The sequence below is a fragment of the Pollicipes pollicipes genome, unplaced genomic scaffold (genome assembly GCF_011947565.3).
Source record: "Pollicipes pollicipes isolate AB1234 unplaced genomic scaffold, Ppol_2.1 Scaffold_7261;HRSCAF=8764_pilon_pilon_pilon, whole genome shotgun sequence".
In the NCBI taxonomy this organism is placed as follows: Eukaryota; Metazoa; Arthropoda; class Thecostraca; order Pollicipedomorpha; family Pollicipedidae; genus Pollicipes; species Pollicipes pollicipes.
In genome coordinates this window covers 25,792,107-25,808,200 of record NW_023597054.1, presented here as the reverse complement: position 1 = coordinate 25,808,200, position 16,094 = coordinate 25,792,107, and the positions used below count along the sequence as shown (strand labels likewise).

At 60.8% G+C, this 16,094-nt stretch overlaps 1 protein-coding gene across 1 annotated transcript; it reads left to right on the top strand.

Annotated features, from left to right (window-relative positions):
* Positions 1–6,037: 6,037 nt before the first annotated feature.
* On the top strand, positions 6,038–15,877 carry LOC119112714 (translational regulator orb2; the record flags this gene model as incomplete). The annotated part of the gene is given in 6 exon segments (XM_037236992.1): positions 6,038–6,179; positions 7,588–7,700; positions 9,037–9,247; positions 11,913–12,094; positions 12,623–12,733; positions 13,127–15,877. Coding segments are annotated over 6 exon segments (876 nt in total), but the record flags the coding sequence as incomplete, so codon positions are not given.
* Between the last annotated feature and the right edge of the window lie 217 nt (positions 15,878–16,094).

The window sequence follows — 16,094 nt, the reverse complement described above, 5'->3', positions numbered from 1 at the left end:
TCTGCTTTACTGTGGGTCCGTAATTATTGTCTGAAAAGCTTTGGTGCTTGTCCACGGAATCAGTGGGGTGTGGGAGTGATCGCCCATGTAAAACGAAAAGTTGGCGCGTGATTGCGCTAATTACGAACCCTGCATGTCGTTTGTCACCCTGGCCCCCAAAATAGCCGGCGAAGCGTGGCCAATTTGGAAAACCGGAGCCATTTGCGACCCGGTCAGTGTCGGTTCTATTGATCGGCTGGATTCTGTTTTGCTGGCTCCGCTGTTGGGCATCTTGCGCTCGTGAGGCTCCGTCCCTGGGCTGGCCGTGCGGCAGCGGTGGCCGCCACTCAGGACCGTGTCTGCCGCGCCACTCGAGGAGCACCGGCCGGCCCGGCCTCAGCTATCTCGAGTGTTGACTGTGGTCGCGTGCGGCGGACCGCCGCCAGCTGACGAGCAGCCGGCGTCGGCGGACGCCATCGGGGCGTCATCACCAGCGGGACGTGCGCGGTCACCAGCGGCTCCCGAGCGGAGCGTTAGCGCGACACCGGTGGGGTGTTCAGCTGGCGGTCGTGGAGGGAGGATTGTGGGCGGTCAGGCCGGGCTCGGCGGACGAGTCGGCTTATCCGTGCTGACAGCGGATGCGTTGCGCCCACAGGGCCGACAATCGGGTTCTGCTGTTGCAGACGTGTGGTTGACTGACTCGCTGACGTTTGTGCCGTCTCGGCTGTATGTGCAAGGCGAACGCCAGTTACGAGACTCATCGCTGTTTTGTTGCAGGTTACGTCAACTGCAACGCCAGCGCGCTGCATTCGCTGGGACAGCTGCAGGGTAAGTCCAGGCGCTGGGTCACCCACCGCGCTTGGAAAGCAGGCATGAAACTGGATGTAGTGTATACGAGGGAGGGAGAGAGGGGGGGGGGGGGATGCGGCCATATGCCCCACGTGGTCGGTGCGCCTCAAAGCCCAAATCATCATCAGAGAGAGGGGGACGTGCACGGTTTTCCCCCAAACATGCCATTTCATATGCGCCATTCTCCTCCGTCGATGTGCGATATCTGTGAACACACATTGTGCCTTTATACGTACATAACTATGCCGTTATTTGACCGATCAGGAGAGCTTCAGCTTTTGTGTCGACCATGTGCGGGATGCAGTGATAGCCTGCTCCTAATAGCCCATGTAATCGGCTTCTGTATAATCTCTGTGATGCGTGACTGTGTGCACAATATTGTGAGGATACGGTGCGCGAGCACCCGTTTGATGTTCCCGTGTGCAAATCCTGCCTCCGTCCGTTTGATGTGAGTGTTTACCAGTCTGCCGGCGTTGCCCGGCTTACCAAGAGCTGGTTTCTTTTATGCATCAAGTGTGTACAAACTCAGCCGAGGATTACTCAGGGAATTCAATCCCATGTGGCTCAGAGTGGCGCGCACTCGTCCGCGCTTGAACTGCGCAGGACGTGCTCGTCCGTGGGTGCGGCGCCGGCCTCTGCCAGCGGACGCAGCCCGTTCGAGTGGCTCGTGCGCAGCGCTAGTGTTCGTTGGCAGCGGTGCGCGGACGTAGGCCGGCCGGCCGGCTGACGGCTGGCTGGCAGGCGAGCGCGGGCTGGGTGGGGGCGGGTGTGGCGTGCCAGGCTCGCTCGGCCCAGCTGGGCTCGGGCCGCCGCCAGTGACCTTGGCTGCGGCACAGACGGCCGCCTCCGCCGGTGGCAGGGCTCACCTCCGGCCCGTGCAGGCGGCAGACGCGGCCCGCTGCGTGGCAGAGATAAATAAATGATGCGCGCTGCGCTGGCCGTGCCGGCTGAAATATGGATACGTTGGAAGTCGGCTGAAAGTTTCACGTGGGACAGGCGATTAATGGGACGGCCCGGATGCCAATGGGGCTCACTGAGGAGGTTGTGGCCAGACTCGCGGCCCAGACCCCGTCGTCGTATTCGGCAGCGTCATGGGTCCCCTGGCTGGCCGGTCTGGCGGCCTAGCGGCGGGTCGCTCAGGTCGCGTCCGGTGGCGCACTGACAGGCCGTGCAGGCGCTTGATGGCAACCCCCCGCCACCGGGTTCGCGGTCCGTACCCCACCACCGCCCGCCCCGCAGTGTTCTGGCCTTCCTGGCCCGCGGCCAGGTAACTTGCGAGTCGCAGGCGGCAGTGGCGCGACGTCGGTGCGTTTATAGACGTGTTTGTGCGCGGCGGTGCGTCGCGGCTGGCGCCCGACGGCCCGTGACGTCTGCCGTTGCACGCGCAGATCGAATCGGCCGGGGAGCCCGGCTGTGGCCGACCGCCGGCGGCCGGGTGTCGGTCACTGCACGTCACTGACGCTGTCATGCAGCGGCGGCGGAGGCAGCCGCGCTCTGTCGACTCGGCGCGCTGAAGCCGCGGCTGCCGTCCCTGCGGTGTGTCTGGCTGAGCGGCTCACGTCTGGCGCTGGCAGTGCGGCAGGGAGGCGGATCAGGATGGAGTTGCACTTTTCGAAGAACCGCTCCGCATGTCAGAGGCACCGCATTTCGCGTAACACCCATCTCATGTGGGCGTTGACATTGCCTGCCTCGGTCGCTGGGAGCAGGTGCGCTCTTGCGGTAGGGCGCACGGTGGGGCAAGACGACTCGTTCTGTTTGCCAAACCGCAAGGCTATCAAAACACAGACATGTTGAAAATTCACGGCCGTTATTAGGCCATGCGTCCCCAACGAGCTGGGTGCAGACGGCGAGGGAGCATGCGCCCAGCCAGTCGCCGGAGGGGGCAGGCAGCTGCTTCTCCGCGTCTGGGTGCTAACCACCAATCACAGGCCAGCCCGCGACCGCACCACTTCGATCTCACATGCCTTGCGGCTTCACGGAATTTAATTATCTCGTCCAGTGCTGTAAGACTGCTGTACGGCGGTGCAGTAAAGGGCCATTTGCGAAGCGTTGCCGTGACACGATTTCAAATTTCTGTGGGCATGCACTATGGTGCGAGCAGACCGGCGGGATATGGATGCCTATGGGGGGATAGAGGAAGCCGGTGGTGGACGCGAGCGGGTTGAGTAGTGCGTTTGGAAGTGCTTGCGATCGCGGGCAGCTTGTTCATCGCGCTGTGCCTTCTTCCATGCAGCGTGCGCGCCTCGAAGGCGGAAAGGTATAGGCTTTCCTGCACACTGCCTTGTCGCCAGTTTTTAAGTTTGCGTTGTTGCACGATCCTACATTCGCTGTGAGGTGATTCGAGCAGCGCACGCCCCTCCCCTCCGGCCTCGTGCAGACCACGTGAGGCCGCCTCACAGGCCTTGTCATGTATGTTCTGACCGGGGCGGTGGTGCCGGCCTGCCTGCGCGCCCGCAGTGATGCCGCGGTGCGGCCGGCTTGTCCCCGGCCGCGGAGCGAGCCAGCGAGGTCAGCGGGCGCCTGGCGTTGGCGGCGCCCCGGGCCCAGCGGCCGAACCCGTGTCGGCGTCCGCTTGCGAGCTCGCCGAGCCGGCTGCTGCTCGCGTTGTGCTGTGCCACTTAACAGTGTGTGCAGGGCCGGCCGCACCGTGCGTTTGCCCCCTCCGGTGCATTTTGATTATTTTAAACGGGTCCTGGCCGATTGTGTGGGTCAAGGGTAAAGGGCGGTGGTCCATATATTGACGTGGTCGTTTCCACCGCACTTGGTGTTCGAGTTTTAAGGCTATGCTGTCTCAGTGAGGCTGGTGAGACCTGTGGCGACAGCGCTGATTATGTGCCGCGACGATATGACCGGAACACGCTGCAGTGCCGCGTGACGGTCAGAACACTGTCAAAGAGAAAAACTTCCGTAGCTTCCAAATTAGCGCACACTATTTAAAGGAGCGAAGTGCTTTGGGCATGCATGGGTCATTTCACTGATTTCGAGTCCAGAAAATGCAAGCGGCTTGCGTGCAGTTTATTTCGCATTCCACCATGGTATCTTATCGTCGCATGTGCAACCAGTATCGCGTTGTGTGGCCACTGAACAGACGCTATGGAATGGAACGCAAGTTGACGTCAAGTAAATTACTTTCACGTGCAGCTAGAGGTCCTTCATCTATGTTAATAGACGTTAAAATGTATATCAGCTCACCCCGCACAGCCAACTGCGATCTGATTTAATATCTGATCCATGCCGTTTGCACTCAGTGATGTACATAACGCCTTTTTTGTAAGGATGCTTAAAGCTCTGATGAACATGACACATGGAGCAGCCTCCATTGCTTCCCTGCATGCTCACATGTGTACCGTCTGTCCAATGACGGTGTCGATTCCTGCGGTTCTGCGTCGGTTCTGGACATTTTACATAGAGTGACTCTTATTCCCCCGCGCAGCAGCCTAACTTAGTTGAAACATGCATTCGTGTTTTGTGCCTCCCCTTGCGCAGCGACGGTTCAGTTATGCTCAGTGACGTAAAAGAAAACATTGCCACGCTCCTATATAGCAAGTTGATGCGTCCGTGGCACCACCGCAACGTTCAGCAGAAGTTAAGCCTGCGTGTAACTGGTGTGTGCGTGAAGTTTCCCAAAGCCATGCTCAGTTTTCCCCAAAGGGATCATTGCCGCAGAATTCCGTCATATCCGCAGCCCAGCACTCACCGTAAGCGCCGTGACTCCGTGCATGTTTTGTGTTTCTGCCCGCGTCACGAACGTGTCCGCCGCCCGACTTGACGGGTCCCACCTCAGCCATCACGAACGGACTCGCCGTGCTCCCACGCCGCCGGCCGCATTGTGGTGGCAACACACCATAAAAATTGAATGTCTGCAACTCCAAACCATAAATGTGGGCAGCTGTCAAGAGCGGATGGAACATTGTACGGTACAACACAACGTGGTGCAGCGTTTGCCAAGTGTGTGTTCATGTTAGTCACGCGTATTCTGTGCAGCATAGTGTTGTCTTTACTCGCTTTAATACAAAACTACATTGGCTGTTTAAGCGTTGCGCATTTTGTTCCAATTTGCAATTCCCTCACTCCAATGGTGTAACTTGATATTCTACTCAGAAATCGCTGAACTATGGAAATTCGGTCTTTTGTTAAGTGGGCAAGGAAGGCCAGTGCAACGGCAGTACTGTTGTCTGCTTGTACTGTGTGATAGTCTTTGCCATTATCGTATCAATCATGAAAAGGCAGCTAAGCTGTTTTGAGACCTGGTAATCAGCCCCAATCTCGGAAGCCGCTATTGCGTTGCAATCTTTACCGCTCGATATAGGCCAAGCCCGATATAGACAGGGCAGCCACTGGCGATCAGAGGTCCAGTGGGCGCCATAGTGACTTCGGCAAGGTGGCTGTCCAAACTTTGCGGGGTCTTTCTCTGGTGTGCGTGGTTATTTGGAAAGCTATGAAATGCGTAGTTGACGCAGTTTTTGTTTTCGACTCAAGATTTATAAGTCACCTTATGCTATAAAGGGTTACCTAGATATGCACGCGAAACCGGGAGAGCGCATTTAGCAGATAACGGTCCCATGACATCAATGAACTGGCGCCTGAACGGCCGTTTTCACCCTAGCCAGCAACTGCGGTCCAAATGTGCCAATAATTCTGAGTTAATTACATCAACACAGATGAATGAAACAGCTGTTTCATAAAGACCCATGTGATTCAAATGTGGCATTTTCGCCAACGTAGCTGCCACAATGTTTGCAACGCTTGTGATCCCGTTTGCATCCAAGCACGGATTGATTGATCGCGTGTGCTTTGTGGAGGCCGGTCACGGCGTGAGCATTGAGCCTCGGCTTTTTTATATTCTCGGACGAACAACAGGATATGGGTAAGAAGTGCTCGAACTAAACCGGGTATTTTGGACATCTTAATGAATGTTGTTTCGCACCGCACACCATAATACCTTCATTCAGCAGCATTTCGCTGTTCTAGGCACCGTGAAACGCGCCCTCTTTCTGCCATTGACAACCCTCTGACGAATGCTTACGCTATCCCATTTCGCCAGCGGTCTGTTCGTTCCCATTTGTTCTCACCAGGCATGCATACGGGGTGTTCCGTCTCAACCACATAACCTGCCGCCGCCGCCGCCGTCGCTGCCGCCTGACGGGCCGCCCCTCCTCCGCCAGGCAAGCCGCCGTTCTTCCCGGGCCTAGACGAATCTGCGCACCTGCTGGACGAGCACGGCCTGCTGGACGGCCTGCCGGCGCTCAGTCCGTCGCGCACCTCGCCCCGCTCCTCCGGCTCGGGCGACAACGGCGAGCGCTACTCGCGCAAGGTGTTCGTCGGCGGCCTGCCGCCCGACATCGACGAGGGTGCGTTCCTTCCCGGCCCGGCCGGCCATCTTGCCCACGGGTGCGGGGTCACGGGACCGTTGGCGGCACTGTTTACAGAGGTGGCGCGTGTGTTGGCGGCCGGCGCTCAGCCCGCCGACTTCCAGGAGCAGGTGTGCGTCGGGGAGGCGTTAGCGACGGAGGCCGCCGCTGCTCCTCTCGGCGACGCTGCGGCACGGCCGGCGCCTCTGTCACGGCCGCTGCGCTCCTGCAACGGCCGCCCCACGTCCGAACGCACTGCATGGTCAGAGGCTCCCACGCACGCGGGCGCCTTGGCTGGGTGGCGGGGAGAGGTCTTTCGGGCGACCCACCGGCCATTCGTGACCTGTTGTGACCGCGGTGCGGCGCGTGGCTGGACAGGGATGTGACCTCTGAGAAAGTCGTGCGAGCGTTTGTTGGTATTTCTATTGTCGAGCTAGAAGCAGGCTTATCTTTATTTTTAAGTTCTATGCTTTGCAATTTTTGTTTGTGTTTGGTCCAGTTAGCTACTAGCTTACTCATGACAATCGTTTAATGCACCCTTACGCCTGCACGTTAGGCCCTGAATCTTGATAATCGTGTTAATTCTGTACTTTCCCCGCGTGCTGCATTGTGTTCCTTTGCGCGGGTCTTGTGCTCTTTCATCAGCTGGTCGGAAAGTTCGGGCGGTAGTTTGAAGTCTTTTCCTGGTCTTAATTACTAACTTTTCAAACTTTGAACTAACCATCCTTTAATGAGCCTTACCCTCTAAACCTAGCAAATCAATTGAGAAATGTCGCTTCAAATTCTCATTCTTTGCATGAAATGTTTTTTGGGCTCCATTTTGCGTCTCCCTCACTTATTGGACGTAAATAACCGGACTATTTAACCGTATGGTCATAAAATGCGATTGGGTGGGGCGGCGCGCGCACCATTTCCGCCGTCTGGCCGGTTAGTGTCGAGCGGGCGGGTCACCGCCGCCGGCGACGGCGTCAACAACAGCGAATCTCCCCGCTAGTAGGCCCAGCCCTTTTATCAAGCGGCAGCCATAAATTAGCCGGGCCGGGCCGTCCTTTTTTTCCTGTCGTTGCTGGGTGGCAGAGATGACAGTTTATGAGCGCGGGAGCGTTGTTTGCGTGGTCGAATCGATGCGTCCGGCGGGCGGCCGCGCGGCCATGATATACGCGGCCAGTCCGCCGGCCGGGATAGATGATGATGACGGTGGCCGGCCGGACCCAGGGGAGCGGGCCGGCCGGCTGCCTCGCCGCCGTGTGTGGTGCCTCCCCGCCGTCGGGCTATGCCAGCGGCGCCTCCGGACGGCCGCAGGACAGACGTCCGTCGCCGGCCGGCGGTTGCCGGCCGTCACGGGAGGCGGCTCATCTGCCTCGGCGGAGGACGCGGGACTGACCGCCGGTCGTCGGCTCTGTTGCAGAGGAGATCACGGCGTCTTTCCGGCGCTTCGGACCGCTGGTGGTCGACTGGCCGCACAAGGCCGAATCAAAGTCGTACTTCCCGCCCAAGGGATACGCCTTCCTCCTGTTCCAGGTAACAGACTGCTACTGCGTGGCGGAGTAGCCGCCATACCGCCGCGCTGTGCTGAATTGACACCGCCGTTTTCAGCTAAGTGCCTTTGGCGGCGCGTCGTTCACCTGACGGCTGGCACACTCGATTACGGGCACTCCTACAAGGTGAAACATCGAGCTATCATGTGCGTGCGTCGCAGCGCGGCGGCTATCTGCGGGCCAGGACGAGTCGCGGTCGTGTGATCTCCAACGGCAACTGGCGGCGATAGGGACGTGCTGACGGAGCGTGATAAGGCATGAACCGCACACAAAGGCAGCACCCGTGACTGCCGGGTGTGGAGTGTGGCGGGTGACGGGTCGAGGGGCGCTGGTGCGGCTGCCCGGCCGCGCCACGAGTGCCCATTTCCCGTGTTGGGCACAGCTGATGGCCGGGCGCGTCTGTGCGGCGTAACGAGCGCGGCGGGGGCGGCGCGTGCCGTGCGGGCGGGCGGCGGCGCTCGGCGGCCGGGAGCCCCGCCCAGGTGTGCGCGGTGGGCGGGTCCGGCGGCGCTATTGATCCGCCCACCGGCGGGCGGGGGCGGAGCGCCGCGCGCCTCGACGATCGATGTCGCTCCAGTCACCTGCCGATCGGCCCAGATCGGCCGCCGTCGGTCCGCTCGATACTATCGATCCGGCCCGGCCCGTCCGCCCCGACCGTCGACAGATGTGCGTGCCGGCGGCTGTGGCGCCCGCCCAGACTGCGCCGCCGTCTCGGGTTGGGCGGGCGCTCCTCCGGCCTAGGCGCGGATTAGTCCTCCCGCAACGGCCTTTTGTCTCGGCTATCAAGGGGATTTCGTCCAATCTGAAAATCTGCTGCGGGGCTTCGCGAGTCGAGCTTTGAAAAGATTTTCTAAGTGGGTGGAGGAGGCTGCGGACTTTCCCGCGGTCTTTTTCGTCCTAGCAATGCTCGACCCGTCTGGGCTGCGACGTCGTTAGCACCAGCGTTGAACGTCAATCAATACCACCGCCATCATCACCAGTGCCTTCAGTACTAGTGCCCTCAATACTACTGCCTTTGGTACCACGGCCTTTAGAACCACTGTTCCGAATCGAGCCACGCCTGGGTGACGTGTTGTGTTTTTTCACGCTGCCCTGCCATTGAACTGAACACATGGATGGATATTTCGTGCTTTATGGGAGGGCAGCTCTACCACGTACAGCGCATGCAGATGCCAATGCCAAATTGACGCTTGTTGTCAAGGTGTTCGCCCACCGGCGTGCTCTCAATGAGTGTGTGTGTGCTCTCAGTGTGTGTGTGACTGGTGGCGGCGCGTTCTGTGACCAGCGTCGATAGCCCAGCCCATCGCATCTGCCGCCAGGACGAGAGTTCGGTGCAGCAGCTGATCGACACCTGCATCCAGGACGACGACAAGCTTTACCTGTGCGTCTCGTCGCCGACCATCAAGGACAAGCCGGTGCAGATTCGGCCGTGGAAGCTCTCCGACGCCGACTTCGTGCTGGACGCGTCGCTGCCGCTCGACCCGCGCAAGACCGTGTTCGTCGGCGGCGTGCCGCGTCCGCTCAAGGCCGGTAGGTCAGCGCCTGTGCAGCCGGGCGGCCACCGCCGAGCTGGCGGCCGTGACCGGTCGCTGGCGACGCGGCTGTGTTGCGTAAGGACGCGTCCCGCGGTATTCCCCTCCCCCTCCCCCTTCGGCTCATTCCGGCCGCGGCCTGGATCGAATCGGCGCTACATACTGCGTCATGGAAGGGCGCATTAATGGCGATGCGGCCGAGGCTCCAGGACTGCGATGCCCGGCGTGGCGTCGCAGGCCAGCCGCTTCACCTCGCCGTCCGTTTTGCGGTCAGAGCCGGCGCGTCCCTGTTGGAGCCGGGTGACCGGGCTGCCGTGTCGACCAAGGCTGCCCTGGAGGCTCCAGGGCCTCCAGCTGTTCAGATGGCTGATGGGCTGGTCGGTGCGGGGCACCGATGGGACGTGTGTTCGGGCCGGCGCCGTCTCTACCGCTGTCCGCCCGCGACGACCTGGTGCTGGAGGCTCTCCCGCGGGGTCGCTCGCCTGCTGGGACGTTGTGAGTTAAAGTTGCAGGGTGCCGTCGGGGTCGATCGGAAACTTCTGCAGCAGTTTGTTGGTGTTTCGGCGCAGTCTGGTCTGTATTCTAACCAGGGGGCTGCCTCCAGCGTTGCTAGCGTGTCCGTGGGACGGTGTGCAGCCGGAGCTGTCCGCCCAGGCCGCCTTCCGCGTGCCGGCGCCGCCCCCGGCGGTCGTCACCGCCCCCAGGGCCGACGGCCGGTAGCTGCTCGGCCACCGGCAGAGCTGCGCGCGCCGCGGCGAGGTCGAACTCACGCAGCGTCACTCGGACCTCAAAGGCCCGGCGCCCGACAGCAGGCTGTAGAATGGACGCGCGTTGGTGGGCGCCGGCGCCTGCGGTGTGGAGACGCCTCCTTTGATGGAGCTTTCGGCGAAAAGCCTAGGCCTACTCTACTTCAAAGTATTCGCTGAAACCATCCCTTTTCTTGGCAGTTCTTCGTTCTCAGAGCCCACGAACCTCAAAAGGCCGATATTCAACCAGTTGACGTACTTGTGCGGGAGTTTCAAATTATTAGTGCGTTGGTGCGGATGTGCCTAACCGATAGGTCATAAGTTAATGGCTGGCAAGTTGTGGGGGTGCCATTTCGATGAAAAGCTCGACTGAATGGCCAAACCCATTTGCTATTGTCATTGTACCTGAATTCAATCGGTGACGTCAGCTTTTGGGTCCAAATAGACCCCTGCAGTCGAGTTCGTCGTGGGACGGAACTCGTATTGAGCAACTTCAAATGGTTCCACCTGCGACTCGGTGATGCGGTTCGGCGGGGTTTGCGGCGTCTGGCGCGGCGTATTCCCGTGCGTCCGGCCGCCTCGCGGCAGGTTTGGGTGAGATGGTCACCGCCGGCTTCGACCGGCGCTTGCCGTTCGCTCGTCCGGGGTGGCTTCCCTCGGGTGAGGCGCGGGCGCAAACGGGACCGGGAGACGCCGCCGCGTCCGAGCCCGCCCCGGCACGTCGCCGCTCCAGACCTGGAATCGATGTCGCCGGCGAGATCGACCGAGTCGCGGGCCGCCCGGCCGCTGGGTCCGCCGTTGCGCCCCTCAGCGGGTGGCGCCGGTCGCCCCCTGTCTGGCCGGCACATCGATCTACCGTCAGTCCCGGCGGCCCGGCACCTGTCCCGGCGCACGAGCCGGCCGACCTCGACCGGGGCCGCCAGAGCGCCCCGACTGCCCTCTGCTGCCGGAGGGGTGGGGGCTCCGTCCGGCCCGCCTGGTCAGATGGGCCGGGCGTTCTCCGGCGCGTTCTCCGCGCAGCGAGCTGCCCGTGGTGTCGGGCCGGCCGGACGCCCCGCGGCTGTCGCGCGCCGCTGGCCCGCAGTAGGCAGGCTGCCGTCGTGCTCCTGGCCGTCCGCACAGGTCCGCGCTCGACTGGCGTCTGCTCGACGGCATCCGTACCCGGAAACGCTTGTGTTGGCGCCCTCGAATGGACGTGGCGGTACGTCGCAGACCGAGTCCCGGGAAGCCTGCCACTGCGGGTTAAAACCTTTTGCCACGCCTGGGCGCAAGCGCAGTAAGTGTGCTGCATTTCTCCGAATTGATCAATGTTCATGTCAAACATCAGGCAAATCTGCCGGGAAGGATTGCACCGTTCAGAATTGCATGGTGGTTGGAGTGGTGCTCATGGGTCTGCTGAAACGTTAGGCATTAGGGTTAATGTTGTGGAACGCGGGCCGACTCCGTTCCAAAGATTTATCTCGCTAAGGCGAGTTTGTGCGGTGGCGTAGGAAGAAACGGGATCGTATTCTCCGCCTCGGCGTCTTACTGCAAATGCGCAGTCCATGCGTCGGGCTCCAGCCCTTGCTCATCATCCGCTAAGTCTTGGAATCAATTTTGACGGTGGCCTGAACTTTCGCTAAAGCCATCATTGAACTGACCTGACCGGCAGCCGAGCTTGCCACGACCAACGACCATTTGAACGTGGGTGTGTGGTGACCTGGCCTGGCCTGGCCTGACCTGACCTGACCTGACCGGACCTGACGTGACCTGACCTGCATTTGGGTTGCTCATGATCATGGACCGCCTGTTCAGGGTCGTCGGTGGCGACCTGACCTAACTTTACCGGTATTTTAGCTGGCCGCGATCGTGAACTGCCGTTACGTGGACGCCTGTGACGCCCTGACCTGAGCTGACCTGATCTGACCTGGCCGGCAGTTGAACTGGCCATGATCATGGACCGCCTGTACGGTGGCGTCTGCTACGCCGGGATCGACACGGACCCGGAGCTGAAGTATCCGAAGGGCGCCGGCCGAGTGGCCTTCAGCAACCAGCAGAGCTACATCGCGGCCATCAGCGCCCGCTTCGTGCAGCTGCAGCACGGCGACATCGACAAGCGGGTGCGTGACGCGTCGGCCGCCGAGCCCCGGCTGCGACGGCCGGCCGGCCGAGCTCCGACTCTGCCGCCCGGTCACCGCCGGGACGTGCAGGTCGCGCCTTTTTGCCGTGACAGCTGGGCTGTAATGAAGCGCATCTGCGCTCCGGCCCCGCCGGCGCTATTAGGAGGCCGTTTTTATCCGGGCCGCGGCACGCCGATCGATGTGCGTCGTGTTCTGCGGCCGGATGTCGCCCGGGCGCTGCCGCCGGGTTTGGCTCGACCGACCCGGCGGCAGCGCCCGGGTCGCGGGTCAGCTCTGGAGCGATCGCCGGACTCCTCGCAGCTGTGCTCGGGTCATGTGACGACGGGCTGTGCTGTGTAGCCGTCCGGGGCTATGCCTTTTCAGCGTTACTAATCACACGGTTGGTGCGAGTGGTGGTGTTGACGGTGAGCGGCCCGTCGTCTGGGCGCCTCTGCCGTGTCCGTGGCGGGCTCCAGTCAGCCGGGGCGGTAATCCGTTTGGTGCTGACGCCGCTCTGCCACCGCGCAGGTGGAGGTGAAGCCGTACGTGCTGGATGACCAGATGTGCGACGAGTGCCAGGGCACGCGCTGCAGCGGCAAGTTCGCCCCCTTTTTCTGCGCCAACGTCACCTGTCTGCAGGTGAGCGACGGGCCACGCTCGGACTGTGCATTACTGAGGCGTCGTCAGGCAGTGCCGGCTCCGTCCGGGGTCCGTGGGGCTCTCTTACTGCCGGTCTGTGGAGGCGGGCAGACGCCCACGGCTGGCCGCTCGCTGCAGCACCAGCTCGTCCCCAGTGGCGCGCTCGTGCTCAGCTCCGAGGAGTCGCCGTATGTTCGGTGTGTGCTGCGCGTTGGCCTCTGCGGGTGACTGCGCCGTTCACGGCGGACAGATGCCGGACGCCTGGGTGTGGCGCTGGCCGCTTGCCTGTCTATCGGTGCCCTCACGTTCGCGCCACCTGTGTCGCCTCGCTCGTGCTCAGCCGTGTCTGGCATGTCGCGCCGCCCCGTCTGACCCGACCGCCGCGCGTTGCAGTACTACTGCGAGCACTGCTGGGCCACCATCCACTCGCGGCCGGGCCGCGAGTTCCACAAGCCGCTGGTGAAGGAGGGCGCCGACCGGCCGCGCGCCGTGCCGTACCGCTGGTGCTAGGCGGCCGGCTGGCGCCGCACCCAGGACACGCCTAGTCAGCTCCGCTCCTGCGCTCCCCGGCCGCAGCGCGGCGCTCCCTCTCGCCGGCGCGCTCCCGGCTAGTTAATGTCCCGCTAGATGTGGATTTTCCAGGTGTGGTAGTGCCATAGACTAGGCATGCGCTGATGGGGCAGGACAGAGCCTGCCGAGGGAGAGGGTGCCGGGGCGGCGGCGGGCAGGCTGGCGGCGGTCGACATTTTATATACATATCTGTATAAACTATTACCGTAGCTGATAGCCACCTCGTAATTCGCCGAGCCTCTCTTGTATTCCAGCTGAGAGTCGTTTGGATACATTTTTTACTTTTTCACATTTTTGTATCGTTGGCGTTTGCAATTGTAAATAGATTTATGTACAAACGGCAGATATTTATATAACAGTACGTGGACTGGAAATCACATAGTTCCTCTTTATTTTTGGGGTTACATTTTTGTACATATAGTAATACCTCTTTGTAATCCAGTGGAGCGCCCCGCCGCTGTCGCCTCAGTCTCATGTGATCCCTGTTAACCGGCGCCGCCAGCCTGTGTGTTTCTCTATGTGGAGGGTGTTTTTAACACAGCCGACCGGCCGGCCCGCCGCCGCCCCAAGCGGTGGGGCTCGCGGGGGTCCGGCCTTCCGGCCGCACGCCGCGAGCCCTCCCGCACGTTTTCTATGTATCCTCGACACTTGAGTCATTTCGGGGACTTTGACCCCGTTCGCTCCACTATGGGCATATATATAATACGAAATACATGTGATAGTTGTATTTATCCCCCGATTGTGATTTAAGCTAATTTATGCAATTAATTTTCTAGTTCATACATTTATGATTTCAGAATGTTATCACTTATTTAGCTGGCGACGAATTATAGCTTAGACTTATCCAGCGTTTTACGTGTTTAGATAACACTTCATTAATTCATGTTAGCGTGGATATCTATGACTGTTCGGGTGATGACGCCGTTGATAAATTCGGGTGCGCGCGCGCGCCGCGTCGGTCCGGAGCTTTAGAGCAGCACGCTTATCTTGACCCGTGTGTTGTCCGGTGTTTGTGATAGTAGGCCGGGCCGGGTCGGCCTGCGGTCGCCCGCCCACTGAGCACTCGCGAGCCCTCCCTCCGAGCCACAGCCACCAGATGCGGGTCACCATGTCAAAGTGCGGCACGGCGGCGTCGCCGCGCGGTTCGGAATCAAAAGCGGTGTCAGGAATGGCCAGCGCGCGCGGGGCGGCAGCTGCGCCTGCGCCCCGCCGGCCGGCGCGGATCGCACGCTGGGCGTGGGCGTGTATCTTTCACGGTGTCGTACGGCAGGGGGTCCAGCTCCATAAGGATAGCAGCCTAACCCGAGCATAATCCGCTGGCGCCCGGCCGATTCCCCGTCCTCAGCCGCCGTGGCGCGGCCGTCCCGCCCCCTTCCAGGCCGCGCGTGGCCCGCCGTCCAGACGACTGCGGTGCCGACTGATGGAGGCGTCGCCGCGGGCTCCCTCGCGTCTCCCGCCAGCTTGAGCCGCCTCCGGGCCTCGCTGCTTTCGACCGCCGGCCCTAGCCCCTCCCACCCCACCCCTCCCGATCGAGGACGGCTACCAGTGTCCTGGCTCCCCCGGTGTGGTTTAACGGGTCCTGGCTTGCAACTTACCCATAGTTGAGCCTGAAATGATGGTAGTCGTCCGGCGGCAGCGGCGCCCCCCTGGCGGCCGCCGCGCGCGCTGCCCGTCGGCCCGGTTAGCGCAGTGCGGTCCGCCGCCGGACATAGCGTAGTGTGTCTGTCTCATTCGGTTCAGTTCGCTGCGGTTGCGCCAATCGATTGCAACTTGTGTGGTGTACAAACATGTTCTGAATGGTTTTGTACAAAAATTAAAGTCATTCATTTATTTTCCTAGTCCATGTTTACCACTAGCTGAACGGTTTTATATTATAATTTAGAAAATCGGATGTGATTTTATAATGCCTGATCATTATTGGCGGCGCTGAGCCTGGTTTGACGTAGCGACTACGCTTCAGAATGGTTTGCATTTCGCTAGAAGTTACAGTTGTCCGCGAGTGCGTTGCGGTCGGCGGCGCTGGCGGCGGCGCACGCGGGCCCGCGCCTGGTACCGCTCGCGGTGGCGGCCGGCCACCCCGCGCCGCCGCCAGCGCGCCCCGCTTTGGCAGTACCTGGGTGTTGAGTTACTTCCCGCGCCGCCCTGCGGGGGGGCGAGGGGTGTCCGCCGGCGGCCGCGCGCCCCCGCAGGGCTCCCACTCTGCGTTTTCAGTCACCTAGATGGTAAGTCGTTTTGTATAGCATTTTCTAATTTTGTACCGGCGTGCGGCCGCCGGCGGCTCGTGACCTCGCGGTCCCGGGCGGCCGGTGGCTTTCATTTAACCCATTTGGGGGAGTTTTTACGGTTATTTTGTTGTGTCAGACGTTTTTATGTTTTATAAATAATTACAGAAAATCCATAAATAGTGTTGTGTTTTATTTGTACTGCAGTTTTCTACAGAAGCTTGCCATAGTTGACCCTGGTCGGGTGCTGATTGACCAGGCGGCGTCCGGCGCCCAGCCACGTCTGTCCGAACCGTTTATGATCCACTCTGTATTAACTTATTGTAGCTATTTAAATAAACTGCGATTCAGCTCTCGCGTCTGTCTGGGCGCACGTGCCGTCAGGGAGTCCTCTGCTGGCGCCAGAACCCATCGCGGCGGGCGTGATAGCGTGTCGTTTGGAGCTGAAGGCGCCGAAACAAAACGCGGTCGTCACAGTAGAAACATCGACCGGCAGAACCGGAGTTGAATGCGAGCGTCCTGGAAGCGTAGCGTCTTCAAGTGGCGCGTTACACGAGTCGTCGCGTTCT